The 26,003-nt window shown below is 33.9% G+C and overlaps 1 protein-coding gene across 1 annotated transcript in view; it reads left to right on the forward strand.

Annotated features, from left to right (window-relative positions):
• Positions 1-26,003, forward strand: part of Gabra3 (gamma-aminobutyric acid type A receptor subunit alpha3) — a 122,741-nt gene that overhangs the window by 59,422 nt on the left and 37,316 nt on the right. Inside the window, exons 4-5 of the mRNA XM_026403517.2 lie at positions 6,294-6,514; positions 25,506-25,588. Coding sequence (XP_026259302.1) covers positions 6,294-6,514; positions 25,506-25,588 — 304 coding nt within the window. The remainder of the gene's footprint in view (positions 1-6,293; positions 6,515-25,505; positions 25,589-26,003) is intronic.

Raw genomic sequence — 26,003 nt, forward strand, 5'->3', positions numbered from 1 at the left:
CTGGTTACCTTTGAGGTTAAGCATTTTTGGTTGTGTGTGCATTTAGTGGCAATGTTACTAATGAAGAGATGCCTTTCCTTTCCACAGAGCTGGAAACTCAACACACTTTTGAATTGAAGTTTCCTGTGAGAGGGGTGTGTGTGTGTGTGTGTGTGTGTGTGTGTGTGTGTGTGTGTGTGTGTGTGAGAGAGAGAGAGAGAGAGAGAGAGAGACTGATTGAACAATTGGTGGTACCTAGGTTTGTAGACTGATTGTAACTTCAAGAAATGTTAAATATTTGGGTTTTGACAATTTGAAAAGATGAGAATAATATATGATTAAAATAATATTGGAAAATTTACAAGATTTCTTAGAAAGGCTAAATGACAACCGTAAACAGTAATGAATATGACATATCTACTATATGTTGCATTTCTAGTTTTCTAAGAAGTGTATCTGTATGTGTGTTCACTTATGAGTGTATTTGAAATTTTCCAATTCCTATTTTGGCCCCTATTAAGATATTGCATTATTTCCCCCTCTAAACTGTCAATGTGGTTAATTATATTAGTAGATTTCCTCATATCAGGGCAACTTTACGTTCCTAGGACAAATCTAACTTACTAATGTTATTTTATTTTTTATATATCTCTTATTTGGTTTTACTATTATTGTATTCATAGCCTCTGTATTTGTTTATAGATGTCCCCAAATTTAGGCACTTATCACTACCTACACTGCTACTTCTCTGATCCAAGATACCATCTCTTCTGGCATGTCCAGCTGGAAAAAGTCCCTAACTGATTTTCCCATCTCTACTCTATTTTAGTTATTATTTTAATTTTACTATGGGGTACAATTTGATAATTCAGTATATGTATACAATATACAATGTGTGATGCTTATCAGTTCTACTCTTATTTCCCTACAATCTATTTTCCACAGGCTATCAGTAAGCCTTTACACACACAACTGGCTCTATGTATCCATGGACTGTATTCCCAAATTCAGCCAAATGCTGAGTGTGAAAATATTTTAAAAATTTTTGCACGTTCACTAAACACATACAGATTTTTTTCTTTTTATTATTCCCTAAACAATGCAGTATAACAATTTACATTGTGTTAGGCATTATACATAATCTGGAGATGATTTAAAGCATACAGTAAATTGTATGTATGTTATATGCAAACACTATAAGGGATTTGACATCCTCAAATTTTGGTATCTTCAGGGGTTCATGGAACCAGTCCATCTTGGATTTGAGGGACCAAAGTAGATAAGGTAGTGTTATAGAAACTCTTGTGCTCATCAACTGGTACAAAAAATCATTAACTATTTTTCTAATTTTACTATTATATATCACCACCCTTTCCATTACTATTCCTCCCTTGTCTGTTTTTCTTGATAAATTTGTCAGAATTTTTTTAAAGTATTGTTAGTGTTTTCAAAGTATCTTGTTTTTACCTTTTTTCATCATCTGTACTATTTCTTTTTTTTCTGATTCACTAATTTTTGCTCTTATCTGGATCATCCTTTTTACTGTCCTTAAAAATACTTGGTAGGGGCTGGGGATATAGCTCATTTGGTAGAGTCCTTGCCTTGCATGCATAAGGCCCTTGGTTCAATCCCCAGCACCCCCCTCCAAAAAAAAAAAAAAAAAAAGGAAGAAAATACTTGATGTTCCTGCTCTTCCATGTTTCTTGACATTTTTGTAGTATGTCTTTCAATTTTAACTTGTAAAAATTTTGTTATTAATTCCTAATTTCATGCCTCATATTGAATAAAAATAGTCTCTAGGGTATGACATATTTATTGAGATTGGCTTTATGGCTTAGCACATTGCCATTTTTCTTTTTTGGCAAAAATTTTATGTGTTTTACTGGGTATTTAATCAGTAAGTCTGTGTGTGTTCTTTGGCTCATGCTTGTCAGTTAAGGTTCTTGATTTTATTCAATTTTCGATCTCATTTATCTTTCACTTGTTCTATGGTTTGTTGATTTGTCCATGTAATTCAAGTTTTGTCTTATGTATTTTGATTCCATGGTATTAATGCATTCAAAGATAGAGTTGTTATATTTTCTACTTGGAATACTCCAGCTAATGTCATTATATTTCATCCCCTCAAAAATGTTTGTTCTACAGTCTGTTGTACCTCTATTTTACAGCTCTACAACCTTTATTTTAATTAATTAAGATTAACCAATGTATGATTTCAATCTGTCGATTTTTATGTCTTGTTTGTACAGAGTATGTAAGTACATTGTTTATAATATTTCCATTTTATTTATAGTAGTTTATTTATATTATATGATTATGTGTATTATTCCTCCCAATTTTTCTGATTTATTTATTTTTCTTATCTTGCCTTCTATAAGATTGAAGCATTTTCTACATTTCCGTTTGTTTCCTCTGTTGTTTTGTGTTTTACATTCTACTTATATTATATTCTTGAGTGATTATCTTATATAATAACATGCATATGTGACCTAAAGTCTAATGGTACTGAATATTTTCACTCTTCTCTAAAATTCAATAATGTATTAACTTACATATTCTTACTCCATCCTTTCATTTGGTTTAATTAGTTTTGCTCTGCCTTAGTTTAATAGCCTTTATTACTATTTGTAAATAGCCAGTATTTGTTTAGTTTACCCAAAACATCATCAATACTTATACTTGCTTTTCCTTGTGGCATATTCCTTTTGTTTGATTTTCAAGGATAAAAAGGCTTTCTCCTCTCTCCTCAATCTTCTGTTTTGAGACATTCAGAAATTCTTTTAGTAGCTCTTTTCATAAGGCTTCATTCCACAATTTACTTATTCAAAAAGTGTGTATAGAGAATCTACTTTATAGCAGTCAGAGTTCTAGGTGCTGAGGGTATAGCAGCAAATAGAGAAAAGACCCTACTTTTATGGGACTTCCAGGCTGTTGGCATGAAGCACATAATAAATATATATTTCATGAGTGCTATGAAGAAGAAATGTAGCACATGATAAGGGGAACAGAAATTACTATTTATGATAGAATGGTCAAGGAATGCCTTTCTGATGAGACTTTTGAATTAGACCTGAAGGCAGTAATTGACCCAGCCATGAGAAAATCTGAGGTAAGAATGAGGACCAGTTAGTGGTAAATTCTCTGTATTGTTTTATTTATCTAAAATTAGCTTTGTCCTGGGGATGTGGCTCAAGCGGTAACGCGCTAGCCTGGCATGCACAGGGTGCTGGGTTCGATCCTCAGCACTACATAAAAGAAAGATGTTGTGTCCACTAAAAACTGAAAAATAAATATTAAAAAATTCTCTCTGTCTCTCTCTCTCTCTCTCTCTCTTTAAAAAAAATAAAATTAGCTTCTTGTTCATCTTGCTCTTAAAATACAGTCTAGTTGACTATAGCATTCTGAGTTAACCATTATTTTTCTTTTAGCATTTCAAGATGTATTTTTGATGTCTTTTGACTTCCATTATTGCTTTTTAAAAAATATTTTTTTTAGTTGTTGAGGGACCTTTATTTTTTTATTTATATGTAATGCTGAGAATTTAACCCAGTGCCTCACACATGCTAGGCAAGCACTCTTCCCCTGAGCTACAACCCGAGCCCCTCTATTATTCCTTTTAAGAAAACTTCTATCAATCAAAATTATATTATATTGTAAGTTACATGTAATTTATATTTTGTTTTGAAGTTCACCACTTTAATATTCTTAAATCTGCTATATGCTTGCTTGTATCTGCTTTAATTTATTGAGCTCATTATGGTTTCAAAGCTAAGGATCCATATATTTCAACAATTATGAGACAACTCACCCATTAGTACTTTGAATATTATTCCTCTTCTATTTTCTCTATTCTTTCACATTTAGAATCTTAATAGACATATGTTGAACCTTTTCTTTTTGTCCTCTATAAAAGAATAAGAGATTTTCCTCTGTTTCATATTTTCATCATTTATCTGTCTGAAATATAAACTGAGCAATTTTTCCTCATATGTATCTTCCAGTTCATTAGTCTCTCTTCAGTAATATCTAATCTACTTTATATGACACATTCATTAAGCTTTAATTTCCGAAGACTATTTCTCTTTTATAAAAGGTCAGCTTCAAATAGACCTTTTAAAATCAGATTTTTCTTTCTTACCTTTCCCCATAACCTTTATAATTTTAATTGTACTTTTTTCATAATCTCTATTTGATAATTATGTTATATGAAGTACTTGGAGGGAGTCTAATTTTGTTATATGTTGTATCATCTGATTCCTGCTCATGATCATTTTCTTTGGTGTTTTGTTATTGGGGGCTGTGAATTTATTTTTAGTTATTTGTGGTTATATCCCTCCAGAGTGTTTTTGTGTTTGCTTCTGTAAGTTAATCTTGTAGTATCTCCAGCCTGAAACTAATTTTTATGTTAATTTTTCAGTTTGAAAACCTCAGATCAAGCAGATAGTGTACATTTAAATATCATACCACAAAAGATGAGGATGGAAGTTGCTAAATTTGATAAAAAAAAAGGCTTTCCCCTCTCTCCTCAACCTTCTGTTTTGAGTGTTTGTGTTGTGGATTGGTTTCGTCTAATTAATTTTATCTAGTTCACCCTTTTGCTGAGGTTGGAACCTTTCAGGATCTTTGCTTTATGTGGGAGTCTAATTCCAGTTTCTCATTTGGCAGAGTCCTAGTTTACACCCATTACCCTGGTTATTTATAAAATCTCCTCTTGCTCTCAAAAATAGTCCTATTGAGACAATAAATTATATGATTTTTTTAGATTCTTAAGTAAGGATATACTTGGTATGCTGGAAGAATAAAAAGCCAAATTGGTTAATTTGTGGAGAAGGAGTGAAGGATATCTCAAAGAGGAAGACAAGGGCCAGTATATGTCAGGGAAGATAATCAAGATATGATCAGAAGTCATTAGGGTGTTTTAAACTAAAGAATTTTAATAAATTTTTTTTCAAACTGACCTCCTGCAGTAATCCCCTGTGTTTTGTGGTTAATCAAGAATTTGGGCAAAATTTGCATTCAGATTTTGAGACTCTCCTTCTCAGTGGTTCTCTGGCTTACAGAAACTCTCCAAGCATTTTAGCACATCCTTCAGTCCTGAACATTTCCTCTGATACATAAAAATAATAAGTTTTCAGACTTCTGCCATGTGAATAGTGATGGATTGAGGAATTTCTTCAGCCTAAAAAGCAGCAAACTCACAAGCAACATCCAATACAGTTCTTTTATTTAGTGGACTACTACTCAATTATTTGTGCCTGATTTTTCTGGGTCCCATAGTTGCCTCTATTTGTATGTTGTATGGTGGTCAGCTGGGACTTGAAGCAGAGAATATACTGAGATTTGGATGTCCATCATTTCAGTGATTTTCTTGCTTCTTGTACTCTCATCCCTAATATTCCAGATTTCCTGCCACCTTGAGTTAGGAAGGCTATTTGTCATACATGTCAGAGGAGTGCTAGGCTTGGGGTATTACCTACAGGAAAGAAAAATTACTAATTTACAAATTGAATCCATGGCTATTACCATCTTCCAAGTATATACTCATTTTTGTCTGTCTGCTTTCAATCATTCCCCATTGCTTTCACGTAATATACAGTTGTTGTTCAGATTTAATCATTGATAGCAATGGAAAGATGTGCTCAAACAATTTTTTCTACTATTATCAAAAGCTTGAACACTTATACTTGTTTTAACTTATATTTTGATTAATAGGAAATTTGAACATTTTTAATTTTTGATAAGAATTTTTATCCATTTATTTAATTTTCTGTTCACTTACCCATTTTTCTATGTGTGCATTTATTTCTATTTTATTTATATATGAGATTTAATTGCCTATTGAAGATAAGGTTTTAACCCATCTGACATATTGTTACTTTGAGGCTTTGATGAAATATGTGTTAAAGTATAAAGTTTGTTTTTATGGTTATTGTTATATTGGCCTTAGATGTTTATATGGTATCTTCCTAGAGTAAAGACAAGGTTAGGAATTTCTTCTATTAAAACAAGAAAGTGCTTGCCTTTTCATAAGAAAAGTCTTGTAGTCAGCTTGTGTGATGTGTAAAATAGTATTAGTACTGCTATTTCTAATAAAAGCCTCATCAGATATATTATCACTATACTCACAATCCCTATGGCATTATTTTTCAGCCATAATCATTTACCTGACTTATCAGTAACCATTCAATAACCACTGTTAGTAGACTGATGTTCTTCTACATCAGAAGATGTAATTAATACTTGCTGAGGGCACTGCTGGTCCTCATCAAGACTCTTCTGAAAAAAAAAATATTTTCTCTCTTTTCTATCCCTAGGAGTACACCATTGATGTATTTTTTAGACAGACATGGCATGATGAGAGACTGAAATTTGATGGACCCATGAAGATCCTTCCACTGAACAATCTCCTGGCTAGTAAGATCTGGACTCCTGACACCTTCTTTCATAATGGCAAGAAATCAGTGGCTCATAATATGACCACACCGAACAAGCTGCTCAGACTGGTAGACAATGGAACCCTTCTCTATACAATGAGGTGAGAGAATGATTGCTCCTAACTAGAATATATTGTGGATAGGATTGGGGTTGTAAGCAGCACATTTTAGGGTATCCATAATTATTTCAAATTTACAGATTAGAAATGAATACACACATATGTATATATACATGCACACTTCTTAACATATTTGCTTGTATGCATACATACTCTGTATACACATATAAATAGGTAGCTGCACATATAAATAATATGAGACAGAGATATATGTGTATTTTATAAATGTATGCATACTCAAAGACACATGTGACCTAATACACAGGCACATTCATATTTAAGGACACTAAGTTTCATAAACTTATAAAAATATATATATAGGTGTGAACATACTGATCATTAGAATATGCTAAGTTTGACTAGGGAAAAATACCCTTATGAAACAGACTTGTGAGACTCAGATGAGATGATAGATATTTTCTGAAACATTATGTTTTATATATACAAATAAAAAATACTGCGATACTTATTTTATGTCACATTACCTGGAGATGCCAAAGAATTTTATATAAATGAAGTTTCCAAACACTTCAGATTGTAGCTTAGTGAAATCTTCATAAAATATAAAATATGTTTTATACATTTTTACCACCCAATACATAGGAGCCATCATAATTTTATGTATTTCATGACTCATTATTGTCCTTAGAGTTACTAGATATTGAATTTCACTGTCAAAAGAATATCTTTGAGAGCACTTGCAATACAATAAGAGTTTTTGCTCCAATACTAAAAGAAAATTTTTGGTTTTTGGTTTTTGGTTTTTGTGTGTGTTTTTTATTCTTTTGATAGCTCTTATGCTGTCATTTGTCACTCCTTGAAGCTTCCTCCCACATTAATGTGTGTTCATTTTGTGTAACTGAGTGAACCTTTATTGAATAGATAAATGCAATCATTCCGTGCAGTTTCTAGGGCTATTTTAAATCTATGGATTTATTATTTTGCACAATGAAACTCAATGCATGGCTGGTGAATATATGAATTATATCCCTCATTACTTCCAATTTGTTATTTACTGATGTTTTCCTACAAGAATTTGGGAGACAGGAAAATGGCTTAGGAACAAAGGATAAAAGATGAATACTTAAAAGTTGAAGGAGAGAGGAAGAAATGAGAGAGTAGAGGAAAAATGGACATATGGTAGAGGAGAAATTCTAGAGAAAAGAAGAAAAATGGATATGAATTGGATAGAGAAGGAGAGGGGAAGGGAAGACTAATTATGTACATTTTTTCCAGATTTTATATATATTATGAATACATATTACATATGTATGTGTGTGAATATATATATGACATATAACATACATATCATATATAGAGAGAAGGAAGAGAGAGATATGAAGATAGAGAAAGAGAGAATGTGAGAAAGGAGAGAAAAGAGTAGAAAAGCTGAGAAGATAATGGAGAAGATGGAGGAAAATAAAGAGACTAAGTATTAGGATGCCATAAAAGGATGGGAAAACTTGATGAAGAGGATATAATATATGAGAAAAAAAGAAGAAAAGACATAGAGGAGTAGGGGAAGAAACACTGAAGGAGATGAACAAAAGGGAAGGAAATCATGGGTGCAAGAAAGACAAGTCTTAATTCAATTTGTTCATTTACCAAACAGGTTTGACTTTCTAATACATACATGGCCCTGGACTAAGTTATGGGTATACAAACATTAATTACAGATGGTCTCTGTCCTTTTGACCATCACAATATAATAAGGGTGAAACATTAATTAGATAATCACAAATAATATTAACTAAAATGCTAAAGATATATATATATATATATATATATATATATATATATAAATATATATACACACACACACAATTATTGGAAGAGAGAGGAGAGTTGTCTAATTTATTCTCCTGAGACAGGTTGAGAAAAGAGTCTTTTGGTTAGGCAGCTCCTAGGTTCCGGGTTATTGGTATTAATTTTTATATTATTACATATGTGGAATATAATCAAATATATTATAGGTAGGAGCAGAGGGCAGAGAGGATGGGTATTCTAGACAGAAAGCCAAGTGTACAATTGCAGTGAATGGAAGACATTTTAGATAAGAGAATGAGGTGGTGATTTTTTAAATTTAATATATGACAATGTAGTTACTGTGTAAAAAATGTATGTGAAGATGAAAATTAGGGAAAATGGTTAGGAAATGGCCAAAATCATCTGGATAAGAAGCTTTGAATTTCTATTTCAGATAAATAGATCGGAATGCAGAAAGGATGATAAATTGAGAAAATAGGCAGTAAATACAGACCAAGGATCCAATCATAAAACACTACTATCATTAAGGCAGAGGGGGAAAAAGAGGGACCTATAAAGGAGATCCAGAAGGACAAGTGAGGGAAATGTTAATAGAATCAATAGTGTGCTCTATCTTGAAAGGTAAGCATGGTGGTCAATACTGCCACTTGGCAAATTGTCCCTATTCTCCTCCTTCTGGATACATGGTAGTATTATATTCCCCTTGTACCTTAAAGTTGGGCAGAAACAAATGACTCATTTGGGTTAATCTAATGAGTGTAAATAAATGGCACATGTTAATTCTAAGGGACAGAGGAAGCCTTTCAGAACCAGTGCATGATATGCCATGTTGCCTTTCCTCATCATAGTGATACACATTATTCCAGATGGTTTTGGATCCATCATTCTATGTTCCTGTTCCTAATTGAGGTTGACATAGAAGCAAGTTTCTTCCCAAACCACAGATAAACAATGTGAATTAGAAATGAACATTTGTTGCTTTAAGGCTCTGAGGTTTTAGAAATGCTTCTTATTGCATACTCATCTAACACATCTTGGCTGATATATCAAAGGTTCAAAGAGTTTCAAAAAGGTGAGAATGATCACACTGTATGAAAGGACATAAATGTTGAAAAGAAGGTGGGAAAGATAGGCAGTAGAGAGATATGAATGGATATAATGTATGAAGAAGAATTTGGAGAGAATAGAGCAATGGTAGAGAATAGATGGAAGAGAGACATTCTTGTACTAAATGAGCAAAGGGGAACAGATTGAAGAGGACCTAGGAGTTCACACAATTGTGGAAAGAATAGAATAGAATAGTTGTAAACAGAAGAGAGATCATGGAAGGAGGTGGATGGAAGGTTGAAACGATGAGGAAGAAATGTGGATGGATAAATCAAGAGAAAGCAAATGGAAGAGAACATAGAGAAGATAGCAATGGGCAATAAAGAAACTGAACACATTAGAGATGGAGAATACTAGAGGAGGAAGAATAGTGAATGAATAAAGAAAACAGAATAGAGGCAAAACTGAATAATGAAAGAGAAGATAGAAGATACATTTCAGTTCTGGAGTTTCCAAAAAGTGAGGAGAGCATTAGAATACTGAAATTTTAAAAAAATTTTTAAAAATATTTTTTAGTTGTTGATAGACCTTTGTATGCAGTGTTGAGAATCCAACCCAGTGCCTCATACACACCAGGCAAGTGTGCTACCACTGAGCCCCAGCCCCAGCCCCTAGAATATTGAAATTTGAAGGAAAAAAAAGATGAATATTTAGATCAAGGAGGGCAGAGGATGAATGAAGCAGAGAAATTGATTAGTCACCTGAAAATAGAGTTGAATGAATATCAAGATGATAATCACTGAGCCCTCCATTTTAGTCTGAATTGGACAAGAAACTGAGATTAGATGATCCGAGAATCTTTATGGAATGCCTTTGTACTTATTTTGAAATACAGAATAGAGGATGTACAGAAGTACAGAAGCAAGGCAAAACTGTTGTTTGTCCTACACAGTAGAGAGTTCACCATGGATCTAGGAAGGTGACTCTGGAGGGCAATCTAGGCTCAAAACGGCAAGATAAAGGCTTGGCTCTTTTTATGGCCCTACAATTGATTCATCTAATGACCTTTAGCAACTCTTGGTCTTATTTCTCCAGTCCTTCATTCTGATGTTTGTAGCTGCCTTCTTAAATGCACATGACAAGCATATATTGGAAAAGGTCTGCAGGATGCTTAGAATTTTTTGGAAAATATTATTCTGCAGCATCCATATTATTTTGGTCCTCAGAATTCTTATCTGGATTTTTATGGGAAAGCTACAGAAGGACAACTACCTAGAAAAATCTAGTGAAGTGTTACATGGATATGTAACTAGGACAGTTGATAAAGAAGCTTTGCCTTGTCTCATCTTTGGACCTCAGGACAACTATAAAAATGCAGGCCAAAGCTCATTACTTGCTGCTAACTTCATCATCACACATAATAAAATGATTAACAGAACCCAATCCAAGATCCATACACAAATTTCTAATTTCTATTACTCAAGTGTGGACATATATGGAACTTTATTAATGACATCATATTTAGTGATAAGTATATGGATGAACATGTTAATAATATGATTCTTTATACATATTACATATAAATTCTGCACAATACATAGTAGAATATAAAAATTCCCACTAGCTATCTGAATAGCTAATAGATAAAAAAATGGACTGACTTGAATCATTTATTTGATACATTTATAAGTACTTATCATGTTTAATGCTCTGGGATATGTGTATAGCTACAAAGACAAGTAAGACACAGGTCATACTCCAGTAGTTAAAGAGACAAGTGCACATTTAGTAGCACTATAATAAAAAAAAAAACAACACTTAATATAGGGAAGTCCAAAATGTGATAGTTACAGGATCAGAAAGAAAGACATTTACATGGGAGCATCAAAGAAAACTGCAAAAGAGGCAATCCATATCTTATCTCTTTATTACTGAAGGGAATGTAGTTAATTATCAAAGAGATGAAGAGCAAACTGAGGTATAGGAGGATATTCTAGGCAGTGGAAATAGCATGCACACAGATATGCATTCATAAATTGATATAATCCATCAGAAAATTCATCTCACAAGAGGAAATAAAAGGTACTTTGGGAGCATCTAGCAGGGACAATGAAATGAGCCTGTGGGGACATCCACAATAAATTCCTGAGGAAATCACTATTCAACTGAGACTTAAAAGTTGTCTAGAGGTAAATTAGATTTTTAAAATTGGAAGAAAATATTCCAGAGAGAGTCCAGCAGGTAGGTAGTTCTGGGGAGTAAGGGAGGGAGGGAGTGATTATACATTGGGAGAAATAAGTGAAGATCACTATAACTGTACCAGAAAATAGTACAGAGGAGGTGTCTGGCATGGGGAGCAGTATTAATAAGCATAAAAATTAGGGGGATTCATTGAACATTTGATTTCAAGGAAGGAACTGAAAAGATTTTCATTTTAGATAGATCACTCTGGAAACAGTGTAGAAGGCATATTGACAGAAGGCAAAGTTGAAGGTACAGTTTCTAGCAAGAAAGTTGCCATAAAACTAACATAATTATACAAATAACTACTATGTATTGAACACCTACTATGTACCAGGCACTTTATGTAAAATGTGTAATATTCACAATAAGTATTTAATATAGGTAAGCAATGCTTATAATTATTATCCCTATTGAATTTATCCAGAAAGTGAAGCTTAAAAATTATAAATGAGTTTCTCAGGATGATAGTGTTATTAGGTAAATGCAGGTTCATCTGGTTCCAGTTATTATTTTCCCACTAAGTAAGGTTTTGAAGAAGGATATAGATATGCAGTACATTCAAGAAGAAGCGTTGAGCTGGTTATGCCTGTAGTCCTAACTACTTGGTACTATAGGAGAATCACAAGTCCACTACCAGCCTAAGCTCTTGGAAAATGGCAGTGATAAGGAAAGGTAGTTGGATATATAGCCAAATAGCATACCTATTTGGAAGGATTTACACATGATAAATGAGGAATGATAATCTGGATGTGACACAATACATTTATCTTATAGTTACATGGGAGGGTTATCTTTTTAAAGTGAGAGATAAGAGATAGTTTGTGCTAACACAAGTTGCTGAACCCAAAAATGTAGTTCAATGTGATAGAAGTGCATTTCTCATTCCTTCATGTTCAAAGCAGATGTTCTTCATAGACAGGAGACTCATTTCCAAGTGGTAATTTAGGAACCCAATTTACTTTCATTTGGTGATTCTGTCATATTTGATACATGGTTTCCAAGACCACTGTGCTTATCTATATCAAAAGATAGAAAAAGGCGCATGAAGGATTGAGTGTGGGAGGAGTTTACATATTGAGCCTTAAGCAGCATATACTCCTTTTACTGCTGACCTTTTGACTAGAATTGCAAGGCAAGCTGGGTAAAGAAATATTGTTTGTGCCAAGAAAAAGAGTGAAATTTAGTCTTTAACAATTCCAGTTTTGTTATGTGTTGCAATGAAAAGCTCTACTTGCACTCTTGAAGGATCAGTTGGAAACAAAGATGTCAGTTAGTGGACCATTTCATAGTTCAGGGAAGAATAAGCAATGGCAGTGTAAATTAATGAGAGATTTTTTTCTTCTTTTTATTATAATTATTAACACATATTTACTGTACAAATTATTGGATTTCACCATGACAATTTCATAAATGCGTATATTGTGTTTTAAACATGTCCACCCTCTCTCCTACTCCCTGTTGCCTTCTCCTGGGAGAGGTTTTCAATAGAACTTGTGTCCAACTGGAGTAGTTTTGTAAAAGGAGCCTTGAGATTGTCCCTGCCATAATCTCAGTGGATGCTGAATGAATTGTGGTTCTGTTAACAAAAATAAAACAAAAGCAAAACCAAACCAAATGCCCAATGTTGAAATAGATGAAGATATTTTGGTGAGAGGAGGGAATGGTTAAGAATCTATAATTCTTGAGCAGTTGCTGTATACTAAGCACTATCCTAGGTGTTCTGTGTTTGTCTCATTTAATCCTCATAACAATGATCATGTGCATATATACTGGGTCACAGTATAGCATTATAATTAAGAAAGTGGAATTCACGGTTGGGGTTGGGGTTCAGTGGTATGGTGCTTGCCTAGCATTTTTGAGGCACTGGGTTCTATTCTTAGCACCACATATAAATAAATAAAATGAAGGTCGATTGACACTAAAAAATGAACATTATAAAAAGAAGGTCTTTTACAGTTTTTCCTCTGTAAGCTGAGATAATTCATAACAACATTTGCTTTTAAAGTCATCTTATGGAACAAATGGGATGAGCCTTTGAAAGAGTGTGACATGTGTTATGGCACATGACCACTCTCTGAAGGTTTTGTTTTATTGAGAATATTTCCATGGATATAGTTAGTAAACTGAACTTAGGTAGGGCAAAGGCACATCAGTAATAAGTGGAAGAGGTGGTATACAAACTCAAGTCATAGTTAAAGAAAAAAATTTTCCTTCACATCACAACATACAACTTCTGCTAATAAGGTAATGCTCAGTCTATCAATTTTTAAACATTTATTTTTTAGTTGCAGTTGGACACAATACCTTTATTTTATGTATTTATATGTGGTGCCGAGGATCAAACCCAGGGCCTTGCACATGCTAGGCGAGTGCTGTGCTGCTGAGCCACAACTCCACCCCCCAGTGTATCAATTTTAAATAATGAGTCTGAGATGGACATGACAGGCTTCAGTTGGAAGTGCAGGTCTGGAACCCAAGAGAACTTTGACACAATAGGATTTTGTAAAATTGAATACATTACATTAATTGTCTTCTATGTGTTATGTTACAAGGTAATAGTATCCTATAATGAATCAAATTCAAAGGAAATAGGCACTAGTTTCTCTGTGTTGAATCATCAAGAGGAAAAGTGTATTTTCAACCAATTAAGAAAGAGTTTCTGTCATATTAAGTCTATGATGCCTTCCTTTATTCTTTGATTATGTGATTGGGTCAGTTTGCTTAGGCACTTGGGGTGTTACAAGGACAAATTGTTTGAAGGATAAATGCTGCTTGATGGCAGGAACCCCTTCTCCCTAACTTTAACAATAGAGCTCCTTTCTTCCCTAGTTTAGATGCAAATGGGTTGCACTTGAATTTTCATTATAGAAAGTGCTTCAGAAATGACTAGGAACCCGGGAAAGCATTTGAGCCAGATTGTTAGTTATATCGGATTTAATGTAACCAGAGCAACTGAGCATAGATAGCTTTCTTTCTTTCATGCGGTATTTTATATATATATATTATACATATATTTTATATATATACATATATATTATACATATATTATATATATTATACATATATTTTATATATATATTATACATATATTTTATATATATATATATATATATATATATATATATATATATATATATATATGATGGCTTTTTCTCTAGGGGATTCCACCTGCATTTCCTTATTCATTGAACTAATAACTGACTCAGGAGCCACAATTAGTGAACCTCACTCTAATAAACAGAAGTAAGAGCATAGAAGAGATGGAGTGGCTCATTTAGAGTTCTGAGGAAGCTTCAAATGAGGTGAGAAGCAAGAAATAATATAAAAATTACTCGGTGTGCTCTGTGCAATGACATCAACCCCTGTCCTTCAAGAGCTCACATCTTAGAAGGAAAGATAGGACACATCATTTACACCTCTATAATTCATAATGGAAGTTTCAGGAAAAGCCAACAATGGAGTGTTATGCGCTAAAAACTCATAGTATTTCCTCAGACTTGGGGGCATGGACCCATATAATGCAGGGCTTCTCAGGAAAACTGGCTTTTGAGCTGGACATAGGGGAGGAGGAAAATATTACTGGGAGTTATCACATTTATTTCATTTTTCCAGTTCCAGGTGAAAATCAGGGCCTTGAAATAAGAAGGACTTCCACTTCTCCAAAACAGGAAAGTCATCACTAGGCAAATTGAATTTGCTACAAAGCTCATTTTTAAATGAGAAGGATTTACAGAAGGGTCCCCCTTATTCCAAAAATCCCCAACTATTTTAGATGCTACTCTTAGAGTGGAGACCCTACGTTGCAGTGGCATGAGCATCTAGAGTAAAATCAGGAAATCTGGAACACATTAGTAGTATGATCCTGAGCAAGACATTTCTTCTCACTGGGTCTCAGTTTCTTCTTCTGGAAAATGGGATGGAAATATCTCATCTGCCTATCTTTCAGACGTATTTTTCAGATAAAGAAGCATTATCTACCACCTGCTATGTGCCAACCACCATCCTAGGATGGAGGTGCAATGATGATTGCTTGAGACTTGAGATCCCCTCTCAAGTTGCTCAGACTTGTGCAAAACACAAACACACAGATACTGAAAATCCTATGTGGTAAGCACTAGTGTATTTGAAGTGCTCTGAAATTTCTGTGAACTTGGGTAACCACTATGCCTACAGGACACAGACAAAGTATCATAGCAGAGGTCATATTTTAGCAAAGTGAAGGAAATGTATTGCACAAATAAAGAGAAAAGGGCACTCAGGCAGGGAACAAAGACACATTTTTGTTTAGTGAAATCACAAGTATTTGCAGATGGAGGGAGAGTGAGGGAAAGTATGGGAAAGTGCCAATGTCAGATGGAGCTATACCTCAGAGGTAATTGGTAATACTCAAATGTGCTCCCTCCAAATGCTAAATGCAATAGTAAAGTGATCACCTTCCTTCCCGTGGACTGAGCCTCTTGTCAGTGCCTTGAGAATTTAATGAGAAGTCTGCAGACAACTGGGATTCTTGTGACTAATGCACTGCTTGGTTTAGGTGTTTGGTTGGGATATATTTCAAGTGACTCATCCTGTACTGATAATGGCTATAAGTGATTTACTATCCTTTCTTTTTCACTGTAAATCCTAGACCCTACCCTTTACTCCATGATTATAGAACCAGCCTGCCTGGCACCTCAGCTGCTCTTGATATAGTGTTTTCTATACTTTAGTTTTTAGAAATAACTTTCCTCAGAGTGCAGAGCAGATTGTTATACTTCTAAAATGCCAAGTTGACAGATTATCTACAGTGGGACACACCCTGAGCTGTAGGAAAACTCATCTTCTATGTAGTTTAAGCTGTCCCCTCCTACATTACCCTTAACAGGTTGACAGCCTCACTGAATAACCAATACATATATTCAGTAGCCTTTACCCTGTAGAACTCTAATTAGTGTGGAAATTTGTATTTCCTCCAGGGCTCCTCCTTGTTTTTGTCCCCACTTTAAAAAATCAGGCAGGCCAGTAAACCCAATGACTCAAGAGGCTGAGGGAGGAGGAAGGCAAGTTGAGATCAGCCTCAGCAACTTAGTGAGATCCTGTCTCAAAAATAAATAAACAAATAAACAAATAAATAAATAAATAAAGGCTAAGGATGTAGCTCAATCTTAAAGCTTCCTGGGTGCAATCCCCAGTACAAAAAAATCAGAATCCCACATATAAAAATCTAGGAATAATTTGATGTTTTTATGTGGGGCATTGTGAAGCTCTACATAACTCATTTTCATTCATATTAATTTTACAGTTTTAAAAACTCTTTAATTGAAGTAAACATGCATATTTTAAGATATGCAAATGTTAAATGTACAGCTCCATAACATTCTGGGTAATGAATGTGTGCCAGAGTTTTTGGTAGAGGATAGGTAAGGAAATGGCAAAGTGGTTTAGTAAAGTGAGAGTTATCAAAATATGAGCAATAGAACCTCATTTTTTAGAATGATCCTTTTTCCTTGGTCAAAGGCAAATGATCACATTTTTAATCCATTTGGCCTGCTAGAACAAAATAACCTGGGCTGGATAATTTAAAAGCAGTCAAATTTTTGCTTATGATTTTGAAAGCTTAGAAGTCTAAGATCCAAATTCATTGTCTGGGCTAGGTATCTGCTTCAAAGCGGGCACATACTTGCTGTGCTCCACACAAGGCAGAAAGGGCTAACAATCTCCTTAGGCCTTCTTTTATAAATGCCCTAATCTCACTGATGAAGGCAGAAACCTTATGACTCAATCACCTTCAAAGGTCCCACCACTTAACACTTTCTCATGGAGAATTAATTTTCAACATGTGCATTTTGGGGACACAAACACTCAGACAATAGCAGAAGATGAGGACATGGATACTATGAGTTGGAAATTTTTTCCCATTGTGTTGGTGCTTTTGTTGGATTTCCATCTAAAAGAAAATGGATGACTAAAACTAATCAATAAAAAATAAAAGCAAATGACTTGCATATGATATTCATTCTACTTCAGGACATAAGACATATGTATCCTCCAAAAAAATTCTAAAATGCAAAGCACTATATATATATAAAAGTGTAAAACAATTACTTGTTTATTTATGAATATTATTCATAAATTCATACAGTATAATTAAATATAAAATAATCAGCACATAGCATAGTAGAATAATCTTTGATAAGTGTGCTTATTTTGAAAATGTACCTACATATAAACAATGAGATGAAATAAGGGCACAAAATATCTGTGTCATTATAATTTGTGTAATTCCAAAGGAATAAAAAAGAAATTATTTTCTTAGTGGCTTTAAGTCAATAGCAAGGATTCTTAAGTGAAAGAGATTACATAGCATAAATCACTGGAATAAATGTTGAGAATATCCTCCCATTTTGTAGATTGTTTCCTTACTTTGTTGATTGTTTCCTTTGCCATGCAGAAGCTTTATACTTAGTGTAATCCCATGAATCTATTTTTGTCTGTGCTTTTGAGATATATCCAGAAAAATAATTGCACAGACCAATGTCATGGAACTATCCCCCATGCTTTCTTCCAGTAGTTTCATAGTTTTAAGTATTACAATTAAGCTTTTAACTCATTTTGAGATGACTTTTCATGTGATAAGACAAAAGATATAGTTTCATCTGCATGTAGGTACCTAGTCTCCAGAACACTATTTATTGAAGACTATCCTTTCCACATGGTATGTTCTTCACATCTTTAATGAAAATTGTTTGACTATAAATATGTGAATTTATGTCTGGTCTTTATTGTCTGTTGTATTGGTCTCTGTGTCTACATTTGTGCCAGTACCTTGGTCTTTTGATCACCAGAATTTTGTAGTATATTTGAAGGCAAGAAGCATGATGCCTTCAGTTTTGTTCCTTGTGTTCATGATTGCTTTGGTTCTCGGGGTCTCTTGTGGTTCTATGTGGATTTTAAGGGTTTTTTCCCATATTTCCATGAAAAAAATATCATTGGTATTTTCAAAGGACTAGCATTGAATGTATAGGTATTTTATTATTTTTTATTTGTTCTTTTTAGATACACATGACAATAGAGTGTATTTTGATATATTATACATACATAGATTATAACTTATTCTAACAAATATAGGTCATTTTGAGTAGTATGAACATTTAAATAATATTAATTCTTCCAATTCATGTACACAGGGTATTCTTCCATTTATTTGTATCTTCTCCAAGAACTTTCATCACTGTTTTATAGTTTTCATTGTAAAGAGCTTTACTCTCCTTGGTTAAATTTGTCCCTAAGTATTTTATTTTATTATTTCATGATTGTATAAATGGGATATTTTGTCTTGTTTTTCTTTTTCAGATAATTCACTGTGTATATAAATGCTACTAATTTTTGTTTGTTGTTTATATGCTGATTTTATACTCTTAAATTTCACTGAGTTTGTTCATTATTTCTAACAGTTTACAGACAGATTTTTTTTTTTTTTGGAGATTCTGTATAAAGGATCGTGTTGTCTGCAAATAGGAATGGTTTAACTTCTTTCTTTCCAATGTGGGTTTCTTACCTTCCCTTCTTTTCCCTTTGTCTTCTCCTTTTTCCCTCTCTTACTTGCTAACGGTTCATGCTATAAATTTCAGTACTCTTGAATAGGAGTGATGAGAGTGGACATCTTTGTCTTGGAGGAAAACATATCCATTTTTCCTGCCAAATATAATATTACTGTAGGCTTACCTTATGGCCATACCATATGGTCTTTATCCTGTTGAAGTACTTCTTCTATATCTACTTTGTTGAGAGTTTATAAAATCTTGATAAAAATATTTTTATCAGATATATTTCACAAATATATCCATAGACTTTGTGCCCTTTTTTTTCATTTTCATGGTGATATCTTTTGATGAGCAAAAATTTTGAAATTTGATGGAGTCTAATTTATAGTATTCTGTCTTTTATGGATCATGTTTTGGTGTAGTGTCTAAGATATCTTTGCCTAACAGGATAACAAAGATTTTTTCCTATGTTCTGCTTTAAAAAATTTAGTTCTTAAATTTATAATATATTATTAGATGATTTTTGCTTATGCTTTGGAAAAGGGTCTATGTTCATTTTAAAAAATTATTATTATTAACATGTATTAATTGTACATTTTAGTGGAATTTGGTGTGATTTTTCAACACAGGCATACAGTTTTCCTGTATCAAATCCAACCTATCATTACCTATCCCACACACATCCTTCTCAACCTCTAATAATCATTAGTCTACATTTAGATTGATTTTTTGGTATCTTGTACATATGAGACACAATATGTAGTATTTGTATTTCTGTGTCTGGCTTATTTTACTTAATGTATTGCCCTCCAGTTCTTTGTGGCTTCTTTACAGCTGAATAATATTCCATTGGATATATACAGCATTTTATTTTTCCATTCATCCATTGATGGGCACTGAGGCTGTTTCTATGACTGAACTATTGTGAAAAGTACCACAGAAAACATGGGCATTTGGGAGTCTCTTTGGCATAGTGATTTCATTTCCTTTGTATCCATACCCATTGGAATAGCTAGATCATATGATAGATCTGTTTTTAGGTTGTTGAGGAGACTCCATATTGTTCTACATAATAGCTGTACCAATTTATATTTCTCCCAAGAGTTTATACCTGTTCCTTTTCTCCCCATCCTCACCAACATTCATCATTTAGTTTTTTGAGTTCCCTATATATTCTGGATATTAGCTGCTTGCAATATGTCTGGTTTGGAAATATTTTTCCCTTTCTGTAGGTTGCCTCCTCTGTTAATCATTTCCCCTTTGTTGTATATAAGCTTTGTAGTTCGCTGTTTTGACTATTCTAGATTCTTTGTGTTTTGGTTTAAGTTTTAGAACCAATTTACCAGTTTTACTAAAAGAAAAACTTCTGAGATTTTGAAAAGAAATTTTGAATTTATAGAGCAATTTGGTGAGAATTGACATCTTAATGGCTTTAGATCTTCTAAATATATATGCACAGAATGTCTGAACATATCACCTGCAAACAAAGACAGTTTAGATTTTTGCTTTCCAATTTTTGTCTTATATTTCTTTGCTTGTCTAATTTTAGCCAGCTTTTCTGAAATATTATATATATGTCAGAAAATGCACCCTTTCTTTAAAGTGCACAATTAAATGATTTATAACATAATTGCAGTTGTGCAAACATCACCGATATCTATCTAACCTAGAATATTTTACTCATCTCCTTAAAAATAACTCCATATTTATAACAGTCATGTCCTGTTGGTTTTCTTTTTGGAGTGACTAAAATCTCTAATAATGTGGTAAATAACAGAGAACAGACATTCTTGCCTCATGGAACAAATAAGTAACAGTCCTTTAGTATTGAGTGTGGTGCTGCTAGATATAAGGTTTTTTGTTTTTTTTTTTTTCAAACGCCCTTTATCAGTTGAGAAAGTTGCCTTCTATCTCAAGATTTTCAAGAGGTTTGAGTCGTGATCACTGTTAGATTTCATCTCTCTGCTTGAGTCCTTGTCCTGTTTCAATTTATTCTCTACACAGCTGCCAGAATTATCCTAAAATATTAGTCAAATCAATACCTCCATATACTCTCTACCCATACTTATTTTTCTCCCTGGGGCATATCACCTTTTAATATGCTCTACAATTTACTTATTTATATTGTTTATTTCATTTTACTCCACTCAGATTTATGCCCTAAGTGGACAATCTTCATAAGTTCCCTAATATAATTACATTGTTTAGGACAATATCGTGATGCATAGTAGGTAACCAATAAATATTTGTTGAATACACCAGTGAGTCAAGAAACTTTCAACCAGCTCTTTCCCAGAGATGTTGGATTATTCTGGGCAAGTTACCTTCCCTCTGTTTTCTCATACATAAAATATATGGGGGGGGGGGTAAAACTAGATGCTTTATATAAAGCTCTTGTAGTTCCAAAATTGTATAAAAGAAGCTATATGCCCAGATATTATTCTGGTAATTAATCACATCAAGATACTGTTTTTTTGTGGAACCCCAAGAATCCCCAAATGCTTTCTTGCCCAATGCATACCTACTCTTTGCAAGCTTTTAGTACAAATAGGTCTTTAAGAAATAAGTTACTCAGTAATTCATTCATTCAGTGTGTGTTCCTTGAATACCTATAATGCGCTAGGTTCTTGGCACATGTCAAACAGAAAAAAAAGATAAAAGTACCTAACCTTATGATGAATAAAAAAATTATAGAGTATGTTGTAGGTTAGTTGCAAAAGAAAGAAAGAAAGAAAGAAAGAAAGAAAGAAAGAAAGAAAGAAAGAACGAACGAACGAGCATAGCAATGTTTACTATCCACGGGGTGGGTAGAAAACTGAGAATACAGAGAAGGCCCCATTTAGAAGGAGTAATTAGAAATAGACTTGAAAAAAAGTGTGAGGATTAGTCATCCAGGCATTTGCAAGAAGAACATTCTGGGCCAAGAGCATAGTCAATGCAAAAGCCATGAAGTCAGAGAACTTGGCATGTTGAAAGAACTACAGCCAAGTGACTTATGCTTCCTGATATCCTGGACATCCATGAAGTTATTGAATAAATAGTGAATGGGTAAATGGGTTTTGTTTAACTGTTTAGGACACTAAAGTTGAGAATAGTCTAATACCTAACCACAAAGTCTTTCTTATTTTTCCTTCTAAATGTTTTATTATCTGTTTCTATGTCTACTGCTAATATCTTAGTTCATATCCCTTTCATCTTTTAATGAGACTGCAGTAATAAATAATCTCCCTCATCAATCACTCTGTAGGTATCATCCTCCAGTTCATAATCCCATAAATTAAATGATGATTTCCATTTATTGTGAATGTTATCATTCTGAACGTCTAAATTTTGTATCATTGACTTGATCAGACTAGGAAAGAAAAGTATTTTACATAGATTATGGAATGGACTATTTGGAAGAAAAACTTAAATATTGTCATTATCTGGATAAATGACAAAACTGAAGCACTTATTCCTCTGGGATGAAGTTATAAGAAAATCAAGCTCAATTGCTTTCCAGTCAGCCACCTCTTCATAGCTAACTGGTCAGCATCTCTAAACATGGCTGATAGATGTGAAACAACTTCACAAATGATCAGAACAATAATAGATATTGCTCAAAGCAGGATATCTAAAGCATATGTACCCATATGTGCATTAGCAACAGCTCCAGGTTGGAAGGCAGAAACCAACTGTGTACCCTTCAGTAAATACTTACCCATCTCTAATATTCAATATGTCCATCTCTAAGCAGCAAGAGGTTGGAACTAAAAGACAAGTATGCTTTCAGCTCTAACTAATCTCTTGGATATTTACAAAATTTCCTATGTATCTTGAACAAAAGTTCAGTTCTTCCACCAGTCTGTAAAATCCCACCAATTTGACCTTTATTCTTCAGGCATAAAGGTGATTTCATGACATAAGAGAAATATTTCACTGAGAAACCTGTTCCTTGTGTTGGATACTGAAAAGATTCCATGAGGGTTTAATAAAGAAAATTGTGTTCTTGCTCTCCACTTACATTATTATTTCCAAGATACTGCCTCTTATGAGTAATGTCAAGGGGAAATTACTTCATGTGTACCAGCAGTCCTTGGGATGTGGAGAATAAGACCACAACAAATAGATTATAAAGACAGGATGCAAAGGTAGTGATTTCTGATTAGGAGCAGATTTGTAATAACTTTCCTATCTTCCTTTTCATCCACTTCTCTCTCATCCCACCTAAGCACAGAGAAGAAAAAGTAGATGTTTGTGGGGGCAGGGGACTTCACAAGCCAAATAATGCTGTGTTCTTTCCATTGGTTCTTCTTAGATCCTAATGCTCTCTGACCTCTGGTGTCATACAGTATTCCCTTCTTGTCCTCCCTCCCTCCTTCCACTTTGCTATTTACTTTAATTTTAAGATCCCTTCTAGCTTTTTCTGCACCAGGAAGCATTCTGACTGTACCCAGATAGTGCACCAACTCCTGTTCTATGTTAATGAGTTAACTGCATATGTAATTATTATTGTTCACCTCTTATACAGTAATCATTGTGCAGTAGTGGTTATTGCTCTGATTCTTCCTTATTTTCTTGGTATTTTCCTGTAACTACCTTAAACACAGGAAATGTTTAGTTAGATATAACCATAGATAATCACAGCATCTCTGGTGTGACTAAAAGATTCCCAAGGAGGGATTTACCTTCGGGTAAATAGAAGATAACTAATGCAAAACAATCTCTGTATTGGCACTCCTGTCCTCTGGTTGTATGATTCTGAGTAACTCAATTTAACTCTGTGGATTCTTGTCTCTGAAATAGGAATAATAATAATACCTCCAATATTTACTTCACAGAGGTACCAAAGGGAAAAAAAATGGAATAAATAGCATCCTTCTTCCAGGCAACTAGGATAACTATGTCACAAATATTAGGGACAGACTTGAGTAAGATTATCTGAATGTGAATATGCTTTAGAAGCTGTAACATTCTGTGAACATCTCATGGGTTATTAGCAATGATCATTATAATCATAATAATTATACATTAAATTTCTTTGCCTTCCTAAACATATGAATATCTATAATTTCACAATAAATATCTTCTGCTATCTCACTGTCATCAACCAAAGATAAACATTGTCAGATAGCAGTGGCCTGGAGGATATCCTCTTGCTGGGATCCTCCTACCTTACACTGTTACTGTACATTGGGATTGAGGATGAGAAATGGAGATTCTGCACATAGGATTTCTACAGGCCTTTGTAAATTTGTTGCCTCAACTTTGATAATTCCTAAAAGTGAGGCATATTTCTCTCTATTTGATATACTGATGACTCATTAGGCATAGATTCTGGCCCCTAGGTGTATTTGGATCCTGAAAAATTATAAGCAGGGTGCCTAAGGGAAGAAGCTACTGGGAAAATGAATAACACCAAAATTGACAACTAGCTTCTCAACTTATTAGAACTTCAGGGGGATGGCAGCAATTGGGTTAGATATAACCAGGAGCTATATAGAAGTACTTCATAAGACTACATTTCAAAGAACTCTGAACAGTTACTGTGTAGGTCTCATTTCTACCTAAGAGACTACAATCTAGGCCAAACGAAGTTGAGCCTCAAAAAATGAGAAATAATTCAGAGGGAAACTTTGGCATAGATTATTTAGACAGACTAATGTAAGAGAGAGTATATGAACATGGCAAATCATACCCCATCCAGATTTCCACTGAGAAATCCATGCATAATCTCCTATCTATTGCTTCTGTTGAAAAAGCATGAACTCTTCAGACTTGATCCCTAAGGATCTGAGGATCTGATGATTCTGATGTCCTCTATTACCTTTGTGTTTATTTTTTATGAAGTGTGTGTGTGTGTGTGTGTGTGTGTGTGCGTGTGTGTGTTCTGCAAGAGTCATCTCTTTCAAAAAAGCCATAACAGTTCCTGTGATCAGCAGAATCCTTTTTTGGATCTTTCTGTTCATTATCAGGGTAAAATATATTCTTTCTACACATTATCTTCTCAAGTGCAATCTTTAAATTGGATAACTCACATAATAGCCTGCTGAGAATTATTTCAGAAATAATTAAGCTGTGGTCAGGAGCAAATGAGTCAGAACCTGGTATTTCCAGTCTTCTTGGAAGGTGGCTAAGGAAGTACTATTTGACCAGATAAATTTCATTTGTTTTTCTAAGGTGGGGTTCAGATCTGATCTAAAAATATGAATACTGAATATTGATCTGAGACCTATCTAGTTCATTTAATTCATCTTATATGTTTATAAAGATTCAGAGAACCTAAATAAGCAAAATTTCCTGTCATTCTTAAGACTGTACAATTGCTGTCAAGTGGGATCTGAGCTTCATGGTGAATAACATGTAATTTAGCATTATTTCATTTTCTGTCTTTCTTTCTTTCTTTCTTTTAGATTAACAATTCATGCTGAGTGTCCTATGCATTTGGAAGATTTTCCCATGGATGTGCATGCCTGTCCACTGAAGTTTGGAAGCTGTATGTATTTTCTCAGTTGTTCACCTAATCTTTTTCCAAAAGAAACTTAATATATCCCATTTTGTTCCCTTGAAGTTTCTTAAGCTGAGGCCTTTTATTTTAGATGTTATGGGAGTGGGTCAGGAGAGTGAAGTCAAGTAGTACTAACTGATCAGCAGGAGGAGACAGCCCTTAACAGAGTTTTATTTCCTAGCAACAAACCTTACTTCACCATTTTAGACTAATTTCTCTGTCAGATTGAAGCATCAACATCTGTTTTCTAAATTGCCCAGAGGAGAGAGCACAACAGAGCTGGTATATAGCACAGGAACAGCTTCCTAAGAACAAGATCTCTCAGAGAACGTGATTATATTTTTGAAGTGTCCATTCTACCTGCGTCTTGATATACCTCTGCCCAATTCTCAAAAGTAAATGG

Source organism: Urocitellus parryii, chromosome X (assembly GCF_045843805.1).
Source record: "Urocitellus parryii isolate mUroPar1 chromosome X, mUroPar1.hap1, whole genome shotgun sequence".
NCBI classification, from domain to species: Eukaryota; Metazoa; Chordata; class Mammalia; order Rodentia; family Sciuridae; genus Urocitellus; species Urocitellus parryii.